Source organism: Neopelma chrysocephalum, unplaced genomic scaffold (assembly GCF_003984885.1).
Source record: "Neopelma chrysocephalum unplaced genomic scaffold, ASM398488v2 Primary Assembly neopelma1_347, whole genome shotgun sequence".
NCBI classification, from domain to species: Eukaryota; Metazoa; Chordata; class Aves; order Passeriformes; family Pipridae; genus Neopelma; species Neopelma chrysocephalum.
The window spans coordinates 242,901-264,625 of NW_020898011.1; the positions used below are offsets into that span (position 1 = coordinate 242,901).

General features: G+C 40.6%; 1 protein-coding gene across 2 annotated transcripts in view; it reads right to left on the reverse strand.

Annotated features, from left to right (window-relative positions):
- Positions 1-2,417: 2,417 nt before the first annotated feature.
- Positions 2,418-21,725, reverse strand: part of DOCK1 (dedicator of cytokinesis 1) — a 280,931-nt gene continuing 261,623 nt past the window's right edge. For both annotated transcript variants that reach the window (XM_027705622.1, XM_027705621.1), the window contains exons 49-52: positions 19,952-20,150; positions 15,342-15,495; positions 10,969-11,114; positions 2,418-2,719 (exon numbers count right to left, since the gene is read on the reverse strand). In XM_027705622.1, the coding sequence (XP_027561423.1) occupies positions 2,624-2,719; positions 10,969-11,114; positions 15,342-15,495; positions 19,952-20,150 (595 nt within the window). In that variant the 3' untranslated portion in view covers positions 2,418-2,623. The remainder of the gene's footprint in view (positions 2,720-10,968; positions 11,115-15,341; positions 15,496-19,951; positions 20,151-21,725) is intronic.

The following is a 21,725-nucleotide window of genomic DNA, read 5'->3' on the forward strand; positions in this document are numbered from 1 at the left end:
ACAGCATTGTTTTACTGCTCTGTAAAGTCACTTCTGCTTGCAACTTGCATCATGTAGCAGGTACTTGAGGTGGAAAATATTACCTAAAACTCATCTGTTTTCTGAAGTGTTCAGCAACAGATAACTTAAAGATACATAAGCCATCATTATGGACACAGACAGCATACAGAGATGGGTGTTTCTAGTGCTGATGTGTGTTTTAGCTCCTTCCTGCAGGAATAATCACATCAGCACAATGAAAGTTCTCAGCTTTATCATGAGTTCCCCCCAAAATTACTCTGAAAAGAGGTAAGTGTATATGTAGCCCTCTATGGAGTGCAACAGCTCCTGAAATTCTGCAGTAAGGATCAAAAATACCCAGGAAATGTATTCATTTTCTTACACAAGTTTTTAAAATAATATTTTATTTTTTGAGTCAGTGGTATATTTAAAAACAATCTACTGTAAGAGTAAAAAGATTGTAGATAGTAAAAAACAAAAGTGTGATGACAATAAAAAACACTAGAGTATAAAGTTAGTTTCCTTCCTCCCTCCCAAAACCCCATCCCACCATTGTCTGATATTTCTCAGAGTTTAATATCTGAAAAAAATGCTTTTTTCTTTTTTTTTTACACTTTCAGTACTTAGGAAATTAAAAATACATAAGGCATTCTTTGCAGGCACATTAATCCATTATTACATGAAAAGCAGGCACCATAAAAATGAAAACATTCTAAAAACCATCATATATACAAACACTGTACAGAATGATGGCACAAGGACAAAGTGATTCCATTCAGTTCATCCTAATCCAACATGAAATATTACACATTAAAGAAAGGGAAAAGCTCTTCCCGTTCCTGTACTCAACTTTTGGGTTCAGAATGACCAGGAGTCTCCTACCTGCCTACTCCTTCCTTTCCCACACGCTCGTGCCCGTTGGCAGCTCCGAGGCTTCCTTGATTTACCCTGTAATGGACACTCAGAAGATCCAACTGAATGAAATGGCAATGGCTGATCAACAATGACTAATTTTATAAAGCCCATTAATCATGGAATCACAGAATACACTGAGTTGGAAGGGACCCACTAGGAGTCCAACTCCTGGCCCTGCCCAGGACACCCCGACAATCCCACCCTGTCCCTGAGAGTGTTGTCCAAATGCTCCTTGGGCTCTGTCAGCCTTGGGGCCGTGACCACTGCCCTGGGGAGCCTGTTCAGTGCCCAACCACCCTCTGGGGGAAGAACCTTTTCCTGATATCCAACCTAACCCTCCCCTGACTGAGTTCCAGCCATTCCCTGGGATCCTGTCAGTGGTCACAAGAGTGAAGAGATCAGTGCCTGCCTCCCCACTGCCCCAGTGAGGTCTCCCCTCAGTCTCCTCCTCTCCAGCTGAACAGATCAAGTGCTTCAAACCACCACATGCCCTCAGCCACCCCTTGTATGGCTTCCCCTAACGCCCTTCCCTGTCATCGTGACCTCCTGTCAGGCAAAGAAAGTGTTAAACACTTCTGCCTTGTCTGTGTCCCTGTTTGGGAGGTGACCATCCCCCTCCTGGAATGGGCCAGTGATATTTTTATACTGCCTATTGCCATTAATGTATTAAAAAACCCTTTTTATTGTTCCCCCCATTTCTGGCAGCTCCAACTCCAATTGAGCTTTGGCCATTTTCTCCCTACAGTGACGAGCAGCATCTCTGTGTTCTTCCCATGTCACCTGACCTTGCTTCCACTGGGCACACACCTTCCTTTTCCACTTTATAGCCAAGAGAAATCCCTGCTCAGCCAAGCTGGCCTTCTGCTTCCCCTGCTTGACTTCCACTATTTGGGAACTGTTGCCCCTGTGCCCTTAGGAGGTGATGTTTGAAAAGTGAGCAGCACTGATGGACCCCAGCACCTGCAAAAGCGTTTTTCCAGAGGACTTTACTCCCTCATTCCCTGAGCACCTGAAGTCTGCTCTCCCTGTGTCCAGGGCTGAGGTTTTGCTCTCACTTTTCCTCCTGTCACCAGAGATTTTAAACTTGATCCCTGTGGCCAAGGCGGCCAAATCGGATTATTTGTAACACAGACCAATTAAAGAGAAGGCACATTTCACAAATAAATTGTATCTGATTTTTAGCCCTGGGCTCAAATCCCTGTTATCTGGGGGAAATCCTACAGAAGCTTCACCTCCCTGTGAAGCTCCTCCAATGTGCACTGAATTCCATGTGAATATTGTCATCAATTCCTATATACACCAAGATTAGGTACAAAAACTCAGCTCAGTTTAAACTCCAGAGCTACCTGAACACTTTAGATACAAAATATTCAGCTCTCATCTGAATCTCCACAGCCAGCTCTGTGCCTGGCATTACTCAGAAGCAGGGAGAAGGTTTAGGAAGAGGGTACTGTCAGTTGATGGACAATTCCAGGTCTCAAGTAGAAATCCAGATTTCTTTCAAGTTATGGGAGGGAATAACCCCCAGAAGGGGGGGGGATGTAGTGTTGGTTCCATGGCTAGAAATGGATTTCTTATGGAGTTAGAGTCATTGCACTAAATGTTAGATACTGCACACCTGAATGAGGTAAACATTATATACCATAAAATACTTAGGGAAATGAATTGTTACAGCTTTATCTTTGGAAAAAAGAACCTGCTTCCTTCTTCATTGGACAATCCCAGAGTCAACTGACGTTTGCTTCCGAGTTGTCTTTGGAGGTGGAGGCGGGGGAGTCTTGCTGGGGAGAGGAGGTGGTAGGTGCTGGAAGAAACCAAATTGGATGGATCATGTTAGCAAAGGATGGAGTTTGGAAACATTTTCTGTTTCATATATAACTGTGAAAGAAACCAGGTGAGTCTGCAGCCTCTGACTCACAAAAACCTCTCCGTGGAACTTGCTGCTGTGGATTCCCAACGCCCTCAGCCATTAGTTTTAAATATAACTTTTATTTTTGACAACGAAAAAAAAATCTCTCAAGGGTTCAGGATTAATTAGCTCAATATTTCAGGAAAAATCTTTCGAAAGCACTGGAGAAGTTTATAATTCCCCACTTTATATCATGATAGGATATTGATTCCTTGGTGTGTATCGATTGCCTCAGCCCCCAGGCACTCAGAGCTTAAAAACTAAGCTGAAGCAACGGCTTCATTGCTTTTCCATTATGTTTTGGATTTTGCACATTTAGAACAGAAACCATTAAAAAAAAAAGGAGAAAAGGGAAACAATTTAAAACCATTTAAAGAGATAAGTAAGTCGCAATTTACCATCACACACAGGGTTATAATTAAAATATTCAAAATAGAAATGCAGACTGTTCACATACATATATTTTAAATCGCTGCATGTATCATACAACAGAAGAGCACTCCCAGCTAGAATCATCAGCTAATTGGACAAATTAAAAAAGTCATTATGGAAATTAAGATTTTTTTATAATGTTAAATCATACATATGATAAAACCTGTTTCAGAAGGAGCACGAAAACACTGCAATTTGCTCCCAGGCTTTGCAGGTAGGTTTTTACAGATTTTGGCTGTGCAGGCAGTGCAGATTTCCCCTCACTGCACCCAGGCTGTGCTGCAGCATCACAGCTCAGAAATGCTGCTTTGGGGTTGTTTTTCCCTAAGATTCTCCTTCTCCTCAGCCACTGCCTTTTGTTTTCCTCCAAACCTAATGATGCTTTTCCATTCCACACTTGTTTGTGTTTCGTCCTGCCTCACCCATCCAGCACTAACTGCTGGCTTCACACGCTCTCACAGCCCAACAAGCACCAACTCTGCCAAAATTCTTTGGTCACTGCTACAAGAACAGTCTAAATACCTGCAGTACTCCACTGCAGGCACTGCTTGGACAAAACAACTCATGATTTCTCAACATCAGGAAGATACTGGTATATAAACAACTGATAAACCAGGTGGAAGAGCACAAGAAACAAGACTGTTCCTTTTAAAAGCTGTCCAAAGATCGTGTCCCAGAAAGATGAGCAGTTCAGGGTGATGGCAGGACATCTCAGCCTCTCCTCCTAATGCTCCTGCAACCTTGTGACTGGGAGTTTTCAGAGATGTGTAAGAGTAGGAGAAAAAGCATCTCTAAGGTAAGTAAACACCCTATTTCAAGCAGGTTTTAAGACAACACGAAGCTACAAATCCAGATAGTTTTACTAAGCACAGACTAAAGAGAAAGGTAAGGCTGCAAATTGGCTGAGCCAGGAAGGCTGGATTTTTGCTGGAATACTTCTCCTGTATCCTACCTGGACAGAACTACTTTCCTATCTGTTTTATAAGTTTTCTCTCTCCTCCTCTATGGCAAATGAAGAGGGATGCCAAACTACCCCCAGGTAAGCCATGCCCTGAGCCCGTCTCTCCGTTCTGCTCCATCCACTCTCTGTTTCCCAGCCTCTCCAGCAGCACCACTGCCTGGATGTGCCTGCTCTCACCTCCCTCCTTGGCTCCAAAACACTTCCTGACCTGGCACCTTGGAAAGAATTGGGTTTAATCTGCTGCCGAATGAGAAACTCTGGACCAAGAGCAAGGCACCGGAGCCGGGATGCCTTGTCTGGAATGATGTGTTCCCCTGCCTGCCTGGGGAAGAGGCATCAACACCTGGCACCTGGGGACATGGGTTAGTGGTGGCCTTGGGAGTGATGGGGGAATGGCTGGACTTGATGATCTCAGAGGTCTTTTCCAACCTAAATGACTCTATGATTTTCCAGAGCAGCCTCCAAAGAGGGCACTACTTATTCTTGACTTCCAGTGGGACACGATGACCTGTGAGTTGGAAAACCAGGTCAACAAATATGAAAAGCAGATAATATAAGAATTTAATTTTACTAAATGCAAAACTGAAGACTTGTTTGGTTTTTAGTTAAAATGCCACTGCTGATCTGCCTCTGAAGTGTTACAGTCAGAACCATTAAATATTCCCTCCACCTGAGCAAATACTTGGCATGTTAACTCCTGAATCCCTATTAAGGCATCTGAATAAGAGTTGGACTGTCAATTGTGATCTGAAGGTTTCAAAGTCTTTGAGAACCTGCTTAATTACAGTCCTGTATCCAGGCAAGGGCTCTGGGCAAACTTTGGGAATCGCTGGTGGTCTACAGAACATCAGTGTACAACAATGCAACAGCTCCTCATGAAGATGACATTCATTCCATAGCTCAGTAAACCAGGTGTCCCTCTGAAATACATTCCAAAATATAAAACTTTCCTCTGCTCTGCTCTCACATGAGCTCTTTAACTTCATATTTATCACCAGAAAAAAAGCCCTAACTCTGCTGATAGCATCATTTGTGAAAATCCATTTTGAATTTAAATAACACTACATTGGCAATAATTCTCAATTCAATTAGATCAAAGGCATTTCTCAACCAAATGAGCCCTTCATATTGATCAGAGAACAATCAAATCAGCCCTGAAAACCTGCTTCTGAAGAAGAGATACAATGAGAATAAGCTAAATATATATGCTATAAATAACAAGCTCAAAACCTACCAGAGCTCGGATTCTGCAAGCAAATTAGGCAGAAAGAAATAACAGAGATAGGTAGATAATTATTATAATTGAATTTACAATTTCCATTAGAAAGTCGGATAAATTTAGCACATGTTCATTTATATAATAAGCTACCAATGAATATATTAAGTAGGATGTGTGAGGCTGGTTGGGGCGACATTATTGAGGAATTAGCAGCACAAAACATGCCACTATGGAACTCCAAATCCAGCCATGGCTCCCAGGGCTGATACATCCTCCCTTTTATTCCAGGACAGGATGAAATTCTAGCACACTTCCTCTCTCCCTTTAATACCACACTCAGAAAAACATTATCAGGCTTATAAAGTTCATCTTTGCTGCGCTTTCCCTTAGAAACTTTGAAATAAAAATGGAGTTTACCTTGATTTTACACTGAATTAAGAGCTGCTTTGCCAAGTTCGTGTTTATATCTCAGTGGTTAATTGTGAATCTTGAAGCATCTTTTTCCTTTCTGACAAATTGACAGAGGCTGGTTCACATCCCAACCTATTTTGGGCAGAATCCTTGACTCGCGGGGACCTCAGGGGAAGCAGAAACCTTATGTAAAAGGCACATCTGCAACACAGAAACAATCTGTTCCTTCTGCTTCAGACATGAAATTGCTCCCATTTGTTTGCTTTTTCTTTTTTTTTTTCTCCCTCAGACAGAAAAGAATCAGGTCCAAAAACATTTGTCTGTGTTCTCTCCCAGATATGAACTGCACTGCAACCGGGCACGTTCAGGACGTAGTAAAAATCAATTACAGAAGATGAGAAAATGCATTTTTTTTTTCTCCTCTGAAGAAGCAAAATTGTTTTTCACTCAGAAAACACAAAAAAATCAAACAAATTTGATTCCTAAAACTGGTCCTTGTGGCACTGCACGAAATTTCTTCCTGTGCAACTATTTTTCTTTGAAATTCCATGGTCATCAGTATAACAAGCTCTGGAGATCCAATGAGAAGCACTCTAAGTTGGAAGGATTAATGGATCTAATTAGGTCAGAAGCAGGAGAAATGGGATGTAAATAAACTATCAGCTACCCAGGACTGTAAATGCTTTCAGATCCTGAGTTGCTCCTTCAGCACAGAGCTGAGCAGCCTGACAAGCAGCAATGAAAATAATATCTGCAATGAAAAATAACATTATAGTGTGAGGTCCTGGCAGAATAACACTCCTATTGTGAAAGGGCAATAATGCACCAGCAGAGAGAACAGCCCAACTCCACTAATGTGAACCAAATTACAGACAGTTTAAGCTAATTGGCTGTTTGACCCAGGGAGCAAAGTTATGTGGAAAAGCTGGCAGGTAACTGGTGTAAAATGACTGTTTGAAGCCTGTTGTCGTACATCATCTATTAGAGTCTCATGTCACTGTGTCACAGCCCTTCCTGGAGTGTGCTTAGGTAAAAAAAAGGAATTTTAAGGATCCCTCTGTGGAGATGCACTTGGTGTTCTTCCACCTGCTGTGTGCAACCTTGGGCAATGTGAATGATCCCCCAAAATGGGCAACATGGAATTGCTTCGAGTCGGTCCCTCAGATCAGATCACAGCAGCTCCTCTGCTCTGGAGCCAGGCTGGGAGAGCTGGGGGTGTTCACCTGGAGAAGAGAAGGCTCCAGGGAGACCTGAGAGCCCCTTCCAGTGCCTAAAGGGGCTCCAAGAGAGCTGGAGAGGGACTTTGGACAAGGGCCTGGAGTGAGAGTGCCCGACCAACCTCTGGGGGAAGAACTTGTTCCCAATAACCAACCTAAACCTCCCCTGACTCAGCTCCAGCTGCTCCTTTGGGTCCTGTCACTGGTCACAGAGAGCAGAGGTGCTGCTGCCCCTCCACTGGAAGCTGCTATTGCAAATCCTGACACAGTGCTCCCTAATTACCTGCTGCCTCCATCGTTTCAGCTGGTTTCCAGCTTTTTTGTCTCTGTCATGAGGACAACACTTTGCTGGAGCCTTCAAGGTCACTTTTTGCTCACTGCAGCTGATACAGGAGATAATTTTCAGCTCTGCAGCACATGCACTGCAACACAGAGAAAATCCCCCTGGATTCTTCCTCTGTGTATTATATTAGGATATATTATTCCACTATATCTGAATAACCAGCCTGAATAACCCCCATACAACAGCATCCCAGGGAATCAAACCAGGCACCGCACGAGACCGTTCTGCTCCTCGTCCCATGTACCACTCCAGCCTTCGCCGTTCCTCCTTTCCAAGTTCTGCCTGGATGGATGGAGATGTTCTCATCCCAACCATTATCTGATCCTTAGTAAGTGTTACAGCCAATATCATAAACCTAAGTGCTCCTTTGTCTATTTTCTTTGAGCTCCCCTCTGGCCGTGAATACAAAGCAAGCGGTTGATTTGTATGCAAGGGTGAGGATGAACCAATAAAGCAGGATAAGTGCCTAAAGGAATCCCCTGATGTAATAATAATCCTTGCAGGAGTCATGGGCTTCTTTTTTTTACGTTCCCATATATTATTAAGAACATTTTTAGCAGAACAAATCACACGGTGCGAGAAAATATATTTATAAGGGTCTCACAGTTAACAGTGAGTAGGGGGACGATCAGGAAATTATAAGGAGATGATCATTTGGAAAAAAAGACTTAAGGTACACCAAGGTAACAGTGGACTTCAAATAATCTAAGATTGCTGCCTCAGACACTAAATGACATTATTGCCTGCAGTTTGACTTGAAGCATCTGCTGCATTTCTGGCTGCCTGCTTTCAGTTCTCTACAGCACTTGGCTTTCATAACCCACTGCAAGACAACCGGAGTGAAAAACCTAATAATTCCTCACACAAGGAGATATTTCCAGTTTAAAAGCTACCAAGATAATCTTATCTCTAATATGTTTTACTGATTTTTCTTCACTGATACAAAGCTGGTGTAATTTAAAGGATGATCAGTTTACTAGGCAGAGAATGATCAAGTTATGAATTATGGAGCTATTTGACCCATGAAACATAAGGCATTAAAACCGTGGAGTGGGATTTAATCACAGCAGCAATAAGAATTTACTCATCTGATCTTTCATGTCCAGCACTACTCATTTTCTTTATGTTCTTTAACAGCTTCCTTCCTACAAGGCTGATGAAATAAAGGCACAGAGTGATTGTTATAAGATTAGAAACCTTTTCTAAAATGAATTCTAAAACTAATACATGTGGTTTTGCGACAAATCTGTTTTAGATCCTTCTTCCAGACTTTGAAACTAAATTCCCTCATCTTGGAAAGTTTATAAAAATACAGATGCTAAAGAAAATTTCGGACAGTTAGATAAGAAGATGTAAATTTTGGACAGTTAGCCAAGGAGATGTAGCCTATATTTGATTGCATTTCTTAGCTGTGCTTAAATTCTAAGGCCCTTCAACACTGCATGTTAAAAGACAGGGTCTGTGCCTACAATGACAAAATACATTAAAAAAAATGACAGGAATCTGAAAAAATCAAGGCTGTAAAGAGCAAAAATATTAAGACCTGACTAAAACTTTGCAAAGAAAAAACCAAGGGAGCATATTGCCACTATTTTTATAAACTTCCATTTAATGATGCGGAAACTCTGCTCATGGCAGGTCCAGGAGCTGCCCAAGGTCACATCTTCCATGAGGCTGAGGCTGGGACTTGTCTCCAACCATCCCAGCAAGATGGCATTTGGAAGTCATACAATAACTACCCAACATCTCTCCATGGAGTGGAAACCCCTTCAAACAGCCTCAGAGGGAAAGGAAAGAAACCCTGACAACTGGGATTTTATTTCTCACCGTTGTTTTATGTTTTTTAGCTAAAATTTGAACTTACATAAGCAATCCTGAGCTACCACCACGACTTAAACATTATACCATATAATAGAAAATGAATTTACTACTCTGGAGCTCATGCAGGAAGGAGTTGAAGAAATTTGAATCCTAATTTGAATTTCTCAGCTTTCTTCCTGAGGATGCATTCCTCAGACAACCCTCCTGGCAGCCCTGCTGTACATGCTGTAATTTTCCACTTAGAGGTCTGAATTCAGGACAAACGAGAGCTGGTCCCTGAGAGAGACACCAGGGAAATGGGTTAAAAGTTTAGTCTACTTTGATGGAAACGAGAGGAAAAGTGAAAATATTTACTAAAACCACCCAGCCATGGGGAACAACTATGGAAGAGAGGATGGGAATAGAGAATTTTTCAGTAAATGCACATAAAGAGTAAAACATGGTGTTTTGAATAACACTATTGACATTCCTGAAGGTACTTCTACATCTGCTTTTTCCTATTTAGCCTATACATACTGAATTCCTGCTACAATAGGAATTAGTTACACTATTAGAAATAGTTATAATTTCAACCATGGAAAAAGCTGGACTTGTGTACTGTTGTGCACTGGGATAGTCTGTGTTAAACACAATTATTCCCAGAGTTAAACCAAATTCCTGCCTGACACTCTCTGCTGAGACCAGAAATGCTTTCTCTAGCCATGAAAAGCAAATTACTCAACAGAATTTCATTGCAATGATGAACTTTAGAGAACTTCAGAGGAAGACACCTCTGCAAACAAAGAAGTATCAGTTTCCACAAAATATCAGCTTGGTCAAAGTTAGAGATTTCCAAGTCAAAGGACAGAAAATCCTCTAGTTTGGGTTTGTGTGAGAAGGTTGTGGTAGTTTCTGTGAGAGGATTCCAGCAGTTTCCCCCATGTTCAGTGGCAGGACTTGTGACCTTTTGGGGTCTCATTGCCCTGCTCTGACTTGATTGGTAATAAATTAAATTAATTTCTCCCACATGAGCCTGTTTTGCCCATGATGGTAATTGGTGAGTGATCTCTCCCTGCCCTTGTCTCAATCCATGAGCCTTTCATTATATTTTCTCTCCCCTGTCCAGCTGAGGAGTGATGGAGCATTTTTGGTGGGTACCAGCCAGGGTCAATTCACCACATCTCTTTAAACCTGTTTTCTCTCTTCATAAAGAAAATAAATGGCCCTTTTCAAAAGTGCTGCTTTAAAGAAAAAGACCAAATTATTTTTAAAAGCTTCAAGGCTACAGGAAACAAAGTTGAAAAAGTGTATTTTCTTCAGAAAGCTCAAAAGGCTGTTGATGATGAGGAGTTTCTGAGCTCCTTCCCTCAAAGGGGAGGTGTGTGTTTGCCTCAGGGAAACAAGCAGCGACTGAACATCGACAGAACGGAGCTCCAGAAAGGAGAGATGGCAGGAACATGTTTTATTTCCTTTCCTGAGACAGCACTGAAAGGCTATTAAATCTAATTTGCTGCAGAGAATGTATCCTGTTGGTTAAAGCTCCCTTACCAACACACCTAAAAGCATTTGGCTTAGACTTCACCAGAGTGAACCCAATCTCCCCCTCAGGTCGATGCTGCTCCCTCACACTCCAGACACTGCAACTGCAGAACTCTCTGGATCTGCTGACACATCCAGAAGCAGGATCCCGTCTCACCTGGGATTGCTCAAGGGACAAAGGCAAAGAAAATTGCAGGAAGTGATGATTCCCTGAGGACTCACCCGTTGGTGGGCAGGGGGGGAGGTCGTCGGGCTGATCAAGTCCTGGCTTTCCATGAGGTTCCCGTAGTCGGCTGTGCTTCCTTTGAGGGGCAGAGGGGGAGGAACGTCGGGGATGTCGGAGCTGGACATTCCATTCAGTTCCAGATCTGTAAAAACCAACACTGACTTAACTCTTTCAGCAACTGAATCCTGGAAACACAGCGTGGTTTGGGTTGGGAGGGACCTTAAAGTTCATCTAATTCCACCTCCAGCAATGGACAGGGACACCTTCCACTAGCCCAGGTTGCTCCAAGCCCTGTCCAACCTGGCCTTGGACACTTCCAGGGATGGGGCAGCCACAGCTTCTCTGGGCAACCTGTGCCAGGGCCTCACCACCCTCACAGGGAACAATTTCTTCCCAATCTGAATCTCCTCTCCTTCAGCTTAAGGCCAGTCTAACCCAAAACTCCAGCCTGAGCCAGGCCTTTAGGGTGCTGATACCGTGATAACGCTGCACATGCATCTCTCTCCCTGCTCTCCACAGCTTCTATAATTATCCACAGCCCATCTAATGAGGAATTCTACAGGAAAGTAGAGCAAATGAACCAGCCCCATGGCAGTGGGAAGCTGCCCTGTGGAGTCATATTGGGCTCATTTTAAAATGCCCTCAAAATACTTGAAGAACCCCCTATTTTTACCAGAAAACAATTTTTACTTCAGATTTCAGAGCAAAATATTAATAGCTTAGCAAATATAATTTTCTCAGCTATAAGCTCTGCATTTTCACCTTGTACATTAAAAGTTTTGAGAAGTGCACTAAGCAAATATATCAAGCCAGGCTTTATTGACCTTCCTTCAGTAAAATAAAAGCTTCTTGTTAATAAAATGCGCAAATGAAAGCCCAGAATTAACTACGTCTCTCTCAAAAACTTTCAGACTCCAGGTAACTATAATAAATGAGCAGCCATTAGTCGCTGAGTAAATAAAATCACGCACGAGAAAGTACCAAACATTTATTATTCCTGTTTGCAGAGGAGAAAGTTCCTTTTTCTTAGCAGATAAATCCTCCCAGGTACATGCTGGAAATAGCCTGAGGGACAATAAAGTTTATTGAGGCCTGAATGATACATAGGTTTTTGGGCAGAAATCCACCCACAGTGTATTTCAGGGTAATTCAGTCATTTTCATACCCACTGTGATCTCTACAAGATAAGAAATTGAAATTATTTTCTATAAATCAGGGAATTTTACTGAGGAAAAGAAGAAAGTTTTTTTTTTATTTTACTGGGACGATTTCTGAAGTAAGTGGAAATCGTGGAGGCCTTGTTTATGCAAATATTTTTATTGCAAAATTCACATCAACATCTTATTAAAAGTGTGATTTTTTTTTTCTCTAAAACGTTCTCTCACTAACACCATTTAACTCTAAGGTGGCTGTATTAATTTGGCACTGAAAACTCTAATTTTACTCTTCATATTTTTGAACTTTCCACTATACTGAAAGAAGATTATTTTCCTTCAAACTTTCAGTGGCTTCTCCTCTATTAGGCTGAAAAATGTTATTTGTCCTTCAGGACCTGAATTTCTCATGGTTTTTTCTACTGCTCCTGGTTTTCATCCTTCCTTTTCCACACACAGAGGATTTCTCCATTCCCCAAATATTTCTAGTACTTTCCTTTAAGGACCTCCATGAAAATCTACTTCTAAGCTCATGTTATTAAACACATGGCTGGAAAACAATCCCATGCATCTGTAACTAAATATTGATGCTGTAAATGAACTTCCCTTTTTATTCTGTTGGATTTTCTTGTCATTGTCCACATCTAAAGACCACAATTTGAGACCATTAATGTCACAAAACAACTCCTTGACACACATCCTGGATATCTCACCCCCAACTACACATATACTTATTTATATATCTTATCTAGATCTATATATGCATTTATTCAGTTGGTGTTTTCATGCACTTTAGGAAAATACTGGGAGACATTTGGGAAGTGGCATTTTCTTTAGAGTGTTTAGCTGTAACTTCAGTAGAACTTGAATCCTGCTTTGGAAAGAGAAACTTTCTTTCCATATTTACTATAAACAAGCCATGTTTTTAGGTCTCACTGTAGCCAGTCTTTGGGTGGAAACTGAAAGTGAGTAAAATAATACACTATTACCCACAAATAAAGTGAATTTCACTGCCCTGAACATTTCAGCTTTGCATCTTACACGCTATTTTTTCAATTAACATGACATAACTTCTTCTTACATGATGTAACTTCCAGCTTCATCTAAGCCATTACATGTGGACTAAGAGGCCTACAAGAGGATGGGAACACCAATTTTGTTAGGAGTTACCCAAATCCTTTGTTTCTTTTAATAAATCTTTGGCAGATCCATGGGAAGGCAGGTGAGGAATGTTTTCACCTGAGCTGTAGAGGAAACAAGGTGTGGAGTCAACTCTGCTTGAACAACCTGGATGGATCCCAACTGTCCATTCTGCTTCTCTGCCTTTCCCTACATTCCCAGCTCCTGTTCCAGTTCTGATTTTCTGCAGCCCCTGCTGTGTTCCTACACCTTCCCAAACTCATTCTGTTGCAAGACAGCAATAAATCTCTGCAAATGTGGACAGAGCATTTCCATCCACATGAACAGTTTGTAATATACACTGACAATATTTGCATTTAGCCTGGAAAACTACTTAGACAACGACAATATTCTATATTGAAAACAATTATTTGCCCTGACTAACTGATCTCTCCAATAATTTAATGCAATCCAGGAGACTTCTCCTCTTCTGCAGAAACAGGTACTGAACACAAACTTCTGGAATTTTCAGTTGTGTTTTCAGAAGATCCATTTCTACAGCTCTGTTCATTTTCTCCTGCTTAATCCATCTGTACTGAACATAGTTACTATATAAATAATTACTCAAGATTTTTGGTTTGCTGTCACTATTGAAGGTGTTTCATCAGAGGAGTGTGCTCTGACTGTTCATTCCCTGCTGGACATGTGCCACTGGGAAGATCTCGGAGCTGGCAAGAGATCAATTAGGGGACTTTTTTTTATCATCTTAACCTAATGATCACATTTTACACTCCACTCTCCTAAACTGCCAACTAACAAGCAGCCAGGATTGCTTAGCAACCCATTAACTACTTTTAGCCCATTTGTGCACTGAAGTAACTTCTTTATCCTCGGAATTCCTAAGAAATTTTATCACTCCAATTCTTCAAATGATTATGGAGCAGAGCCACGGATTTTGCAATAAGCTGATCCTACTTTACACAACACCCATCGATCCTCAGCATATAAATATTGTCAGAAATACATGACTTCAGAGAATTTTTTAAATGTATTAATAAAGCATATATATATAATCCAATTAAACACTTCTTTTCCAGGAGTATATATCCTCTACTTCTCTGTACTTCCAGTCTTTTTTAATTCCAGTTTATTAGTAGATTTATAAAACTGTAAATAAAAACTATAAAAAATAAACTATAAACCTATTAAAAATAAACCATAAACCTACTAAAAATAAACCATAAATATAATTATAATTATAATATATTATATATACATTATCCAGTTATAAAACTGTAAAGAAGGGAGAGAGAGTTCAGCATTATCAAAATACTGGTTTTGGGGTCTGACTATTTAAAGGAAAAGGTTTCAAGTATCAAAAACAGTGGATAAAAAAACATCAAACAAGATTTTTTTCTTCAAACTCATCATCTGTTTTCCTCTACTAACACTGAACTCTTGACTATTGTACCAGGATTTGGGTATATGTTTTAAAAGGATCTTTTTTTTTCTTTTTTGTCACATGCTGGCAACTGAAAACTCTGAATAACAGTTTTTGGAAACCAGTACTGTGAAAGAAATAGGTGTTGGATTGCACCCAGCTTTGCAATTGGGTTTGCTGAAGACTGGAGCAAACAGATGATATTTTACAGAAAAACGGAGTGATAGATGTCAATGTCAAACAAAAAACACATCAAAAAGACTGACCTTTATTTTCCCATCTGGCTTGTACTCACAATGAATCAAAGACAAGTTCTTTTAAGGTACAATTACCAAAAAAAATACGACTTTTTGAGCCTTTATGCTCTAAAATACCCTACATAGAAACAAGTAGAACATTGATTTTTGATAGTTACTCTACATCTAAATAATTGTTAATGATAACTTGAAAACAAACTTGTTCAGTGCAAAAATTTTTGTAAAATATTGAAATAATTTTAGTTGGCAAAGTCAAGGAGCACAAGGTTAAGAGGCAAGTCCTTGTTCCTGTTCTACCCACTCAGCTCAAACCAAGGTGCAATGAAATGTTGAGGAAACACGTCTCCCGACCAGAATTTTTCCAGGAAAAGGAAGTTTAGTTAAAATTAGAGGCTTACTGGACTGGATGGTGAAGGAAAGCTTTGTCCTGGGGGTGATGGGGGGTGGGGTCAGCTGGGAGCTGGGAGGCGACGGAGACACGGAGAAACGCCGTTCACTGGACATCACGTTTATGACTTGGCTTTTTGGTCTCTGGGGTCTCAGTGGGCTGATCTGGGTGGGGACAAAACCAGTGAGACAACAAAAAAAAATACAGGTAACTGAGTGGCAGACCTTGGGATTGCTACATTTTCCTCTTGAACACAACTAGGCAATGCTAACACCCAATATTGCTGATTCAGTGCAGTATCTCACAGCTCCAAGTGTTTCCCCTTCTCCCAAGGAATCACAAGTTAACTCCCCTCCCCACAGCCTGGCATATTTTCCTGAAGCAATGAGAGGCTCTGTGACTTCCATCTGAATTCCCCAAACACTCACTTAGTAACAGCTACAGAAGTTTACAGCCTTACACGAGATTACCCGTCCCTCAGAATCTTTTCTTTCTTCTCATGTGGCTCTACTTCCTTCTTAAAATTTATCTCTTCAACCATTTGCAGGGTGAAACTCTCTTCTGAGGAAGACATCATCTGTCCAGAAACACTTTCTTGGTAGTGCTTCTATTTAATTCACTGAAATATCCCTTTTTTGCTCTGGATGCTTCATAGTCCATTCAAATTTTGCATCAGAAACCCTGAAATGATACTTGTAATCTGATGAGCAACTAATGCTTTTAGTTTTAAGGTGATTCTTCTTCCTGAGTTTAATTCTGAGCTCTACTGATGTTACCCATTCACCCACCCCCATATTAACAGTAATCACAGTGAAAAAAGGAATGTTTTATTTCCAACAGATCCCAGAAAATGGAGCAGCAGCCTGAAGTTAAGAGGGGAATTACTCCCAAGGTGCTGCATTAGGACAAACCAGAAAATGCCAGCAGCAATTCAAGCTTTTTTGAAGAATTTTGTCATTACACAATGGGGGTTTTTATGAAGTATGTGGTGAAGGAGAAATCTGAAATGACATGTAAGTGCTTCCTTTTATTTCCAGAAGACAAACCCTAAAAGGGTTTGCGTAAAAAAGACCCTTCTATAAGAAATGAATGACGATAAAGTATCTGACTTTTTTTTGGAAAGTTCGTCCAGACCTCAGGGTGACCTTTATGAAATTTGCCTGATATGAAAACTCAAGTCCTAAAGACTCCAAAGGTTTCTTCTTTCAAGGTCTTTCAAAGCATATTTTCAGTAGAATGGATGAGCAAAGTAATCGCTTTTTCAGAGGTATCTAATTATAAAAAAGCAACTAAGGAAAGCACCTGAATTGATGAGGAAAATTGACATTCCAGAATCAAGAGAAAAAAACCCCAGCAACTGGACCATGTTCCCAAGTTAACCTGCTCTGTAGCTACTTAAATAAATTTTAACTTCTTCTGTGATTGACAATGTTGGGTCTCTTCTGAAAGCTTCAATAAATCACAGTTCTGCTGGGGAATACGAACCCTTTGGAGACATTAATCCATAATGGACCCATGGCTAATTTTTTTCGGTCTAACGAAGGGAAGATCAATGGTGAGTGATGTCAGACACCACTAAATCAATGGGATGTACAGCCTGTTATTGTGATTTCTAACACAAGCCTTCAATGCTCTGTTAACTACCTGGCTCCAGTGTTAGCTTTGCTCTCAGCTCGTGGGATCAAAGAATTAGCAAAGAAAATTTATCTTGAAGAAGTTTATGTGATACTTAAAAGAAGATAATAAATCTCTAGAAAACTATGAAGATATTACTGATCATAGTCACACACTGAAGTGCTTAATTCATCTTCGTTATCTTATGTAATTAGGGATTGGAGTTTGATCAGTCAATAAATTCACTTTGACTGGAAATTCAGAAAAGAGTATTTAAGCCATACAATTAGAGAGAACAGCCTCTGAATGCTCCTTTTCAAAGCACATGTAAAAGGCCCATGAAATAATTCCACAGTTTTAGAACATCCCCATGTTATTCCATGATGATTCATTTGATTAGAAAAAAAGAAGCTCCTAAATAAGTCCATGGCAGTGATGGAAACACTCATTTCATTAGACAACATCACTGCTGGAAAAAGCAGCAGAAGCTCTGCAGAGATGGGGCAACCACTGGCTGACATTTTTCTCACTTGATATTCTCTGTAAATTCATCTTCTGCTGTAAACCCCCCAAATATTGTAGAAGAAATAAGAATCTGTTAGAAAATTCACCAAATAACTGAAATATTGTAATTGAATGAGCCATAGTGCCATAAGTTCTAAAATTCTCAGCAGAATGACTAATAAAAAATCTACTAACTAATAGTAGTTTATTACTAAAATCTCACTTTAAAACCTCTTTACATCTTTAATTTCCATTTATAGTCAAATCTGGGTTCCAACTTTTTTTGGGAAAAGAAAATCTCTAATTTTTTTCCCTCTCCATTTCATCATCACTTTTTAATTCAGCAAACTTTCTGCTTCCAAGTTCCTAAGGCAAGAGGAACCAAAATGTCTTTTTCTTCTTGCAACACAGTGGTAACGGTGCTTTGGGAATAATTTCAGCTGAAAAAGGGAATTTGAACATCAACGTTAAACAATGGAAAAGCTGAATTCCTACCCGCCATTACAATTTCCCTTTATATCATTAACGAGGGACGTTTTCAGAATGTGAAACTTTTGACACAAATTTTATCTTTAAACTCCTTGATATTATTTGTACAAAATTCCTGAAGACAGCAGTGGGAACTGGACAACCACTCTGATAAACTGATCTCAAAGGAGTGATTCCTCTCTTTCACCTACAAGAGAAGATGAGCCTCGCTAAAACCGGGCATTAAAAATTGACTCAGTCGTTTTGGAGCTCATCAAGCAGTTTGGAGATGTTGAAAAGGGAGACTTTTTCTCTCAACAGTAAATTCCTTTTCATATTATTGATCTGTGGATTTGAAGGAGCTCAAAGTAACTGTAAGTAACCAGTTTTGACATTTAACTTCCCTCCCTCTCCATAACCAGGGGAATATTACTCACACCAGTCATGCACCGAAAGCTCTTGACTGGAAAGAGGAGAAAACTTGAGTCAAACCATGTTGGGCTTTGCTGATTTTTGCCCCTCAGATGACAAATGGGAATATGCCCTGGAGGGTTATCCTGCTCTCCTTTCCAGCTGGCATTTCCATTTTTCCAATCATGAGCAATCTTTGCCCATGTCCAAGACCTCTCTGAGACGACAGTGACCTGGCAGTGACATCAACCCCAGCATCTCTGGATGCCTCCCATCTGGTCCAACTGACTCAGCTGCCCTGAAATACCATTTTCTTCTTCTGTGACTAATGCTCTCCACCCACGAGCTCTGCTGGTGGGTTTGGCAGTCTGGGAGATGCCAGTTCAAGTCCTGCCACGGCAGAGCTCCATCAGTCAAAACACAACTGCTGCAAGGTGCCAAGTCAAAGGCATCATGTCAGAAAGATGAGACACATGGAAATCTATGCAAAATATCTGCAAACACTGTAATGAGGCTCACCTGGCTGGCTTTGGCAGAGGAATCCCTAATCAACAAATGAGGGTTGATCCAAAATTTAGTCAATTTAAAAACTCGCTGACTTCAAAGGTGAAAAGCCCAAGACCTCCACAAGGGATTTTATCAGAGTTTTTTGACTGGGCACATCAAATAAAAGATGTTACAAGACACATCTGAGAGGTTAACTTATCTCTGGATGGGAAAGGAGGAGCAAATCCAGAAAACAAAGTAACTGTGGCTGAACAGCTAAACAATATTCTCCCACAAATACCAAACAGAAAGATCTAAAGGATCCAGTTACCACAGATGAGAGAGAAATCATTTCCAAAGTCCAACGTAAATGACACAGCCACCAAAGGAAGACTGCTAAGTGAAAAGTTGGCTCTACAAGTACTTGCACAAATCTTTCAAAGAACATTACATTTATTTCTAGGAGGCAAGTTTTAAACTCTTGGCCTCCAAACAGGTGTCCAGGCAGAGATTTGGAGGTTATGGTTGGTTCACACACTCCCTGCTCCAGCTTTGCTTTCATTTTCAGAGCTCAAACTTCTCAGGTTACCTAAGCCTCTAGGACAGTTTCAGTGAATTAAATATAAGCCAAGAAGAGAGGGTTTAAGGGAGATATGGCCTGTTGTTAATATTCTTACACACAGCCACTGCTGGAACCGCTTACGATTTTCTGCTCAAAATAACCCTTCGTGAACATGCAACCGCTGTGCAAGGAATGACCTTGGAATATTTCCACCCTAAACTGTCTTGCAGCACTCAGCTGAAATAAGAGAAAACCCATCACCATCCATTGGGAACCAGCAATTCAAAAGGCTGCTAAAATGGCAGCATTTATTTCAGTTGTGATATACCATCTGCTCCTTTTATCAAATAGACACACATAGCTTTTGGTTAAGATATTCACATGAGGTACCATATGATCTTTTTACACTGTAAATAAAATCTGTATTTTTGTTTCATTATCACATATATTAATATTGCAATGTATTCCCTGAGAGTTATTTTTGGTCTTCAAATAATAAAAATCAACATTTTTATTTCAACAGAGAAAGGACATCGCTCAGAATTAGATAAAGCATCACTTGCTAATAAAGTTACCGTCTCTGAAAGGATCACTGCCTCAGACTGCTGCAGAGAAATATCAGTAGATTTAAATTCTTTATCAAATATCTCTTGATGCTTGCTGTTCCTTTTCTCCTTCTTCTTTTCCTTCTTATCTTTATCTAGGTCATCCTTGTCCAATTTATCTTGCGACCTAGAATGCATCTTTTTTGGCAGGAGGGGCTCCAGCACGAACCTAAAGAAAAACGTTGTTGCTTAGCTCCATAAAACACTATTTTCAAAACAACTAATTTTTATTTACATGTTTCCCAAGTCTCCCCCCAGTTAATGACTCTCTGCCAAGCCAGGAAAACTCATTAGAGAGAGAAAGAGGTGGCAGAAGGTCATAACAATCATAACTGTCTTACAATAAAATTCATTGCAGAACTGCTGGAGAACCAGTGGTGCAGATTTCCCTGCTCTGTAGTGAATTTACTGGTTTGTGGCTGCACAAATTCCTGAGTTTCATGTAAAAAATGAGTTTCTCATTCAGCATTCCCACTATCCAGGCTGTGGCACCGGGGCAGGTGTGCCAGCAGGCAGACAGTTGGAAATTCCAGCTGGAATCAGCACTAGAAATGCGAGTAATTGTACACTGTGTTAAAGAATCACGAGATGGTTTGGCTTGGAAGGGACCTCATAGACCATCCAGTTCCAACTCCCTGCCATGGGCAGGGACACCTTCCACTAGCCCAGGTTGCTCCAAAATCCATCCAACCTGGCCTTGGACACTTCCAGGGATGGGGCATTCTTAGCTGGACAAACCATTTTATGATTTATTTTATATTATAAATGACAAAAAGCCACTAAGATCATACCTAGACAAAATGACACTGCCAGATTTTAAGAGATTGTCTCAAACCATCACATTACAAAACCAAAACCAAACCAAAAATCCCCAAACAAAGACACTTTTTAACACTGGAAAAGCATTTCCCATTTCATGGGGAGACATGTACAGGCCACAGTCTTTGCTGTAAAATAGCAGAGTATTCCTATTTCAGACAATTTGCAGTGACATTATCCTAATCCCCTCCACTAGCAGCAATATCCAGCAGCAATATCTCAAATTATTATTATTTTTGGCTATTATTTAAAGCACTAAAGGCCCTTCAGCTTGCAGCCTACTTTAACTCATTTGATGTGAAGATGCTCAAACCAGAACCTGCAGCAGCAGCCCCTGAGCCATTTTTCCCTTGGAACCAAAGCCAAAATCACACAGGTTGGGAACAAAACCACAGGGTTTATCCATCCCATATTCCAGACAGGGAACCCAGGGCCACAAAATACTTCATTAACAGAGCCCTGAGCAGCCAACAGCTCTCCCAACACCTTTTAGCCACCTGAATTGGATATTTTAGACTAAGCTGGGCTGAGTTGGAGGGCGGTTCCAGAGCCTCACAGGCTGACTGCAAGTTTACAAGAGGAACTACCATTCTTCAGACAATGATTAATTGTTTCCCTTCCAGGCATTACTATTATTAGGGCTGTTAATTATTTGTAGGCAATGTATCCATGATAAAATGGGTCAGCACACTGTGCTCCAACTGGAAGAACATCAGGACTTGCAACAGCTGACAAATCCCACCGGCACCCTGGGACTTCCCCCCTTCCAACCACTGACTGTAAGTGCTCAGATTTGTACTTCTAAGTCCTGTTTTAGGTAGTGAATAAACCCAAGGTCCTTTTTTAAAGTCAGTTTTATTTATACCTGGAGTTGGGAGTTGTAAAACATATCCTATGTCAGTGTCTGCCTTGAGTCTTTAGTGTT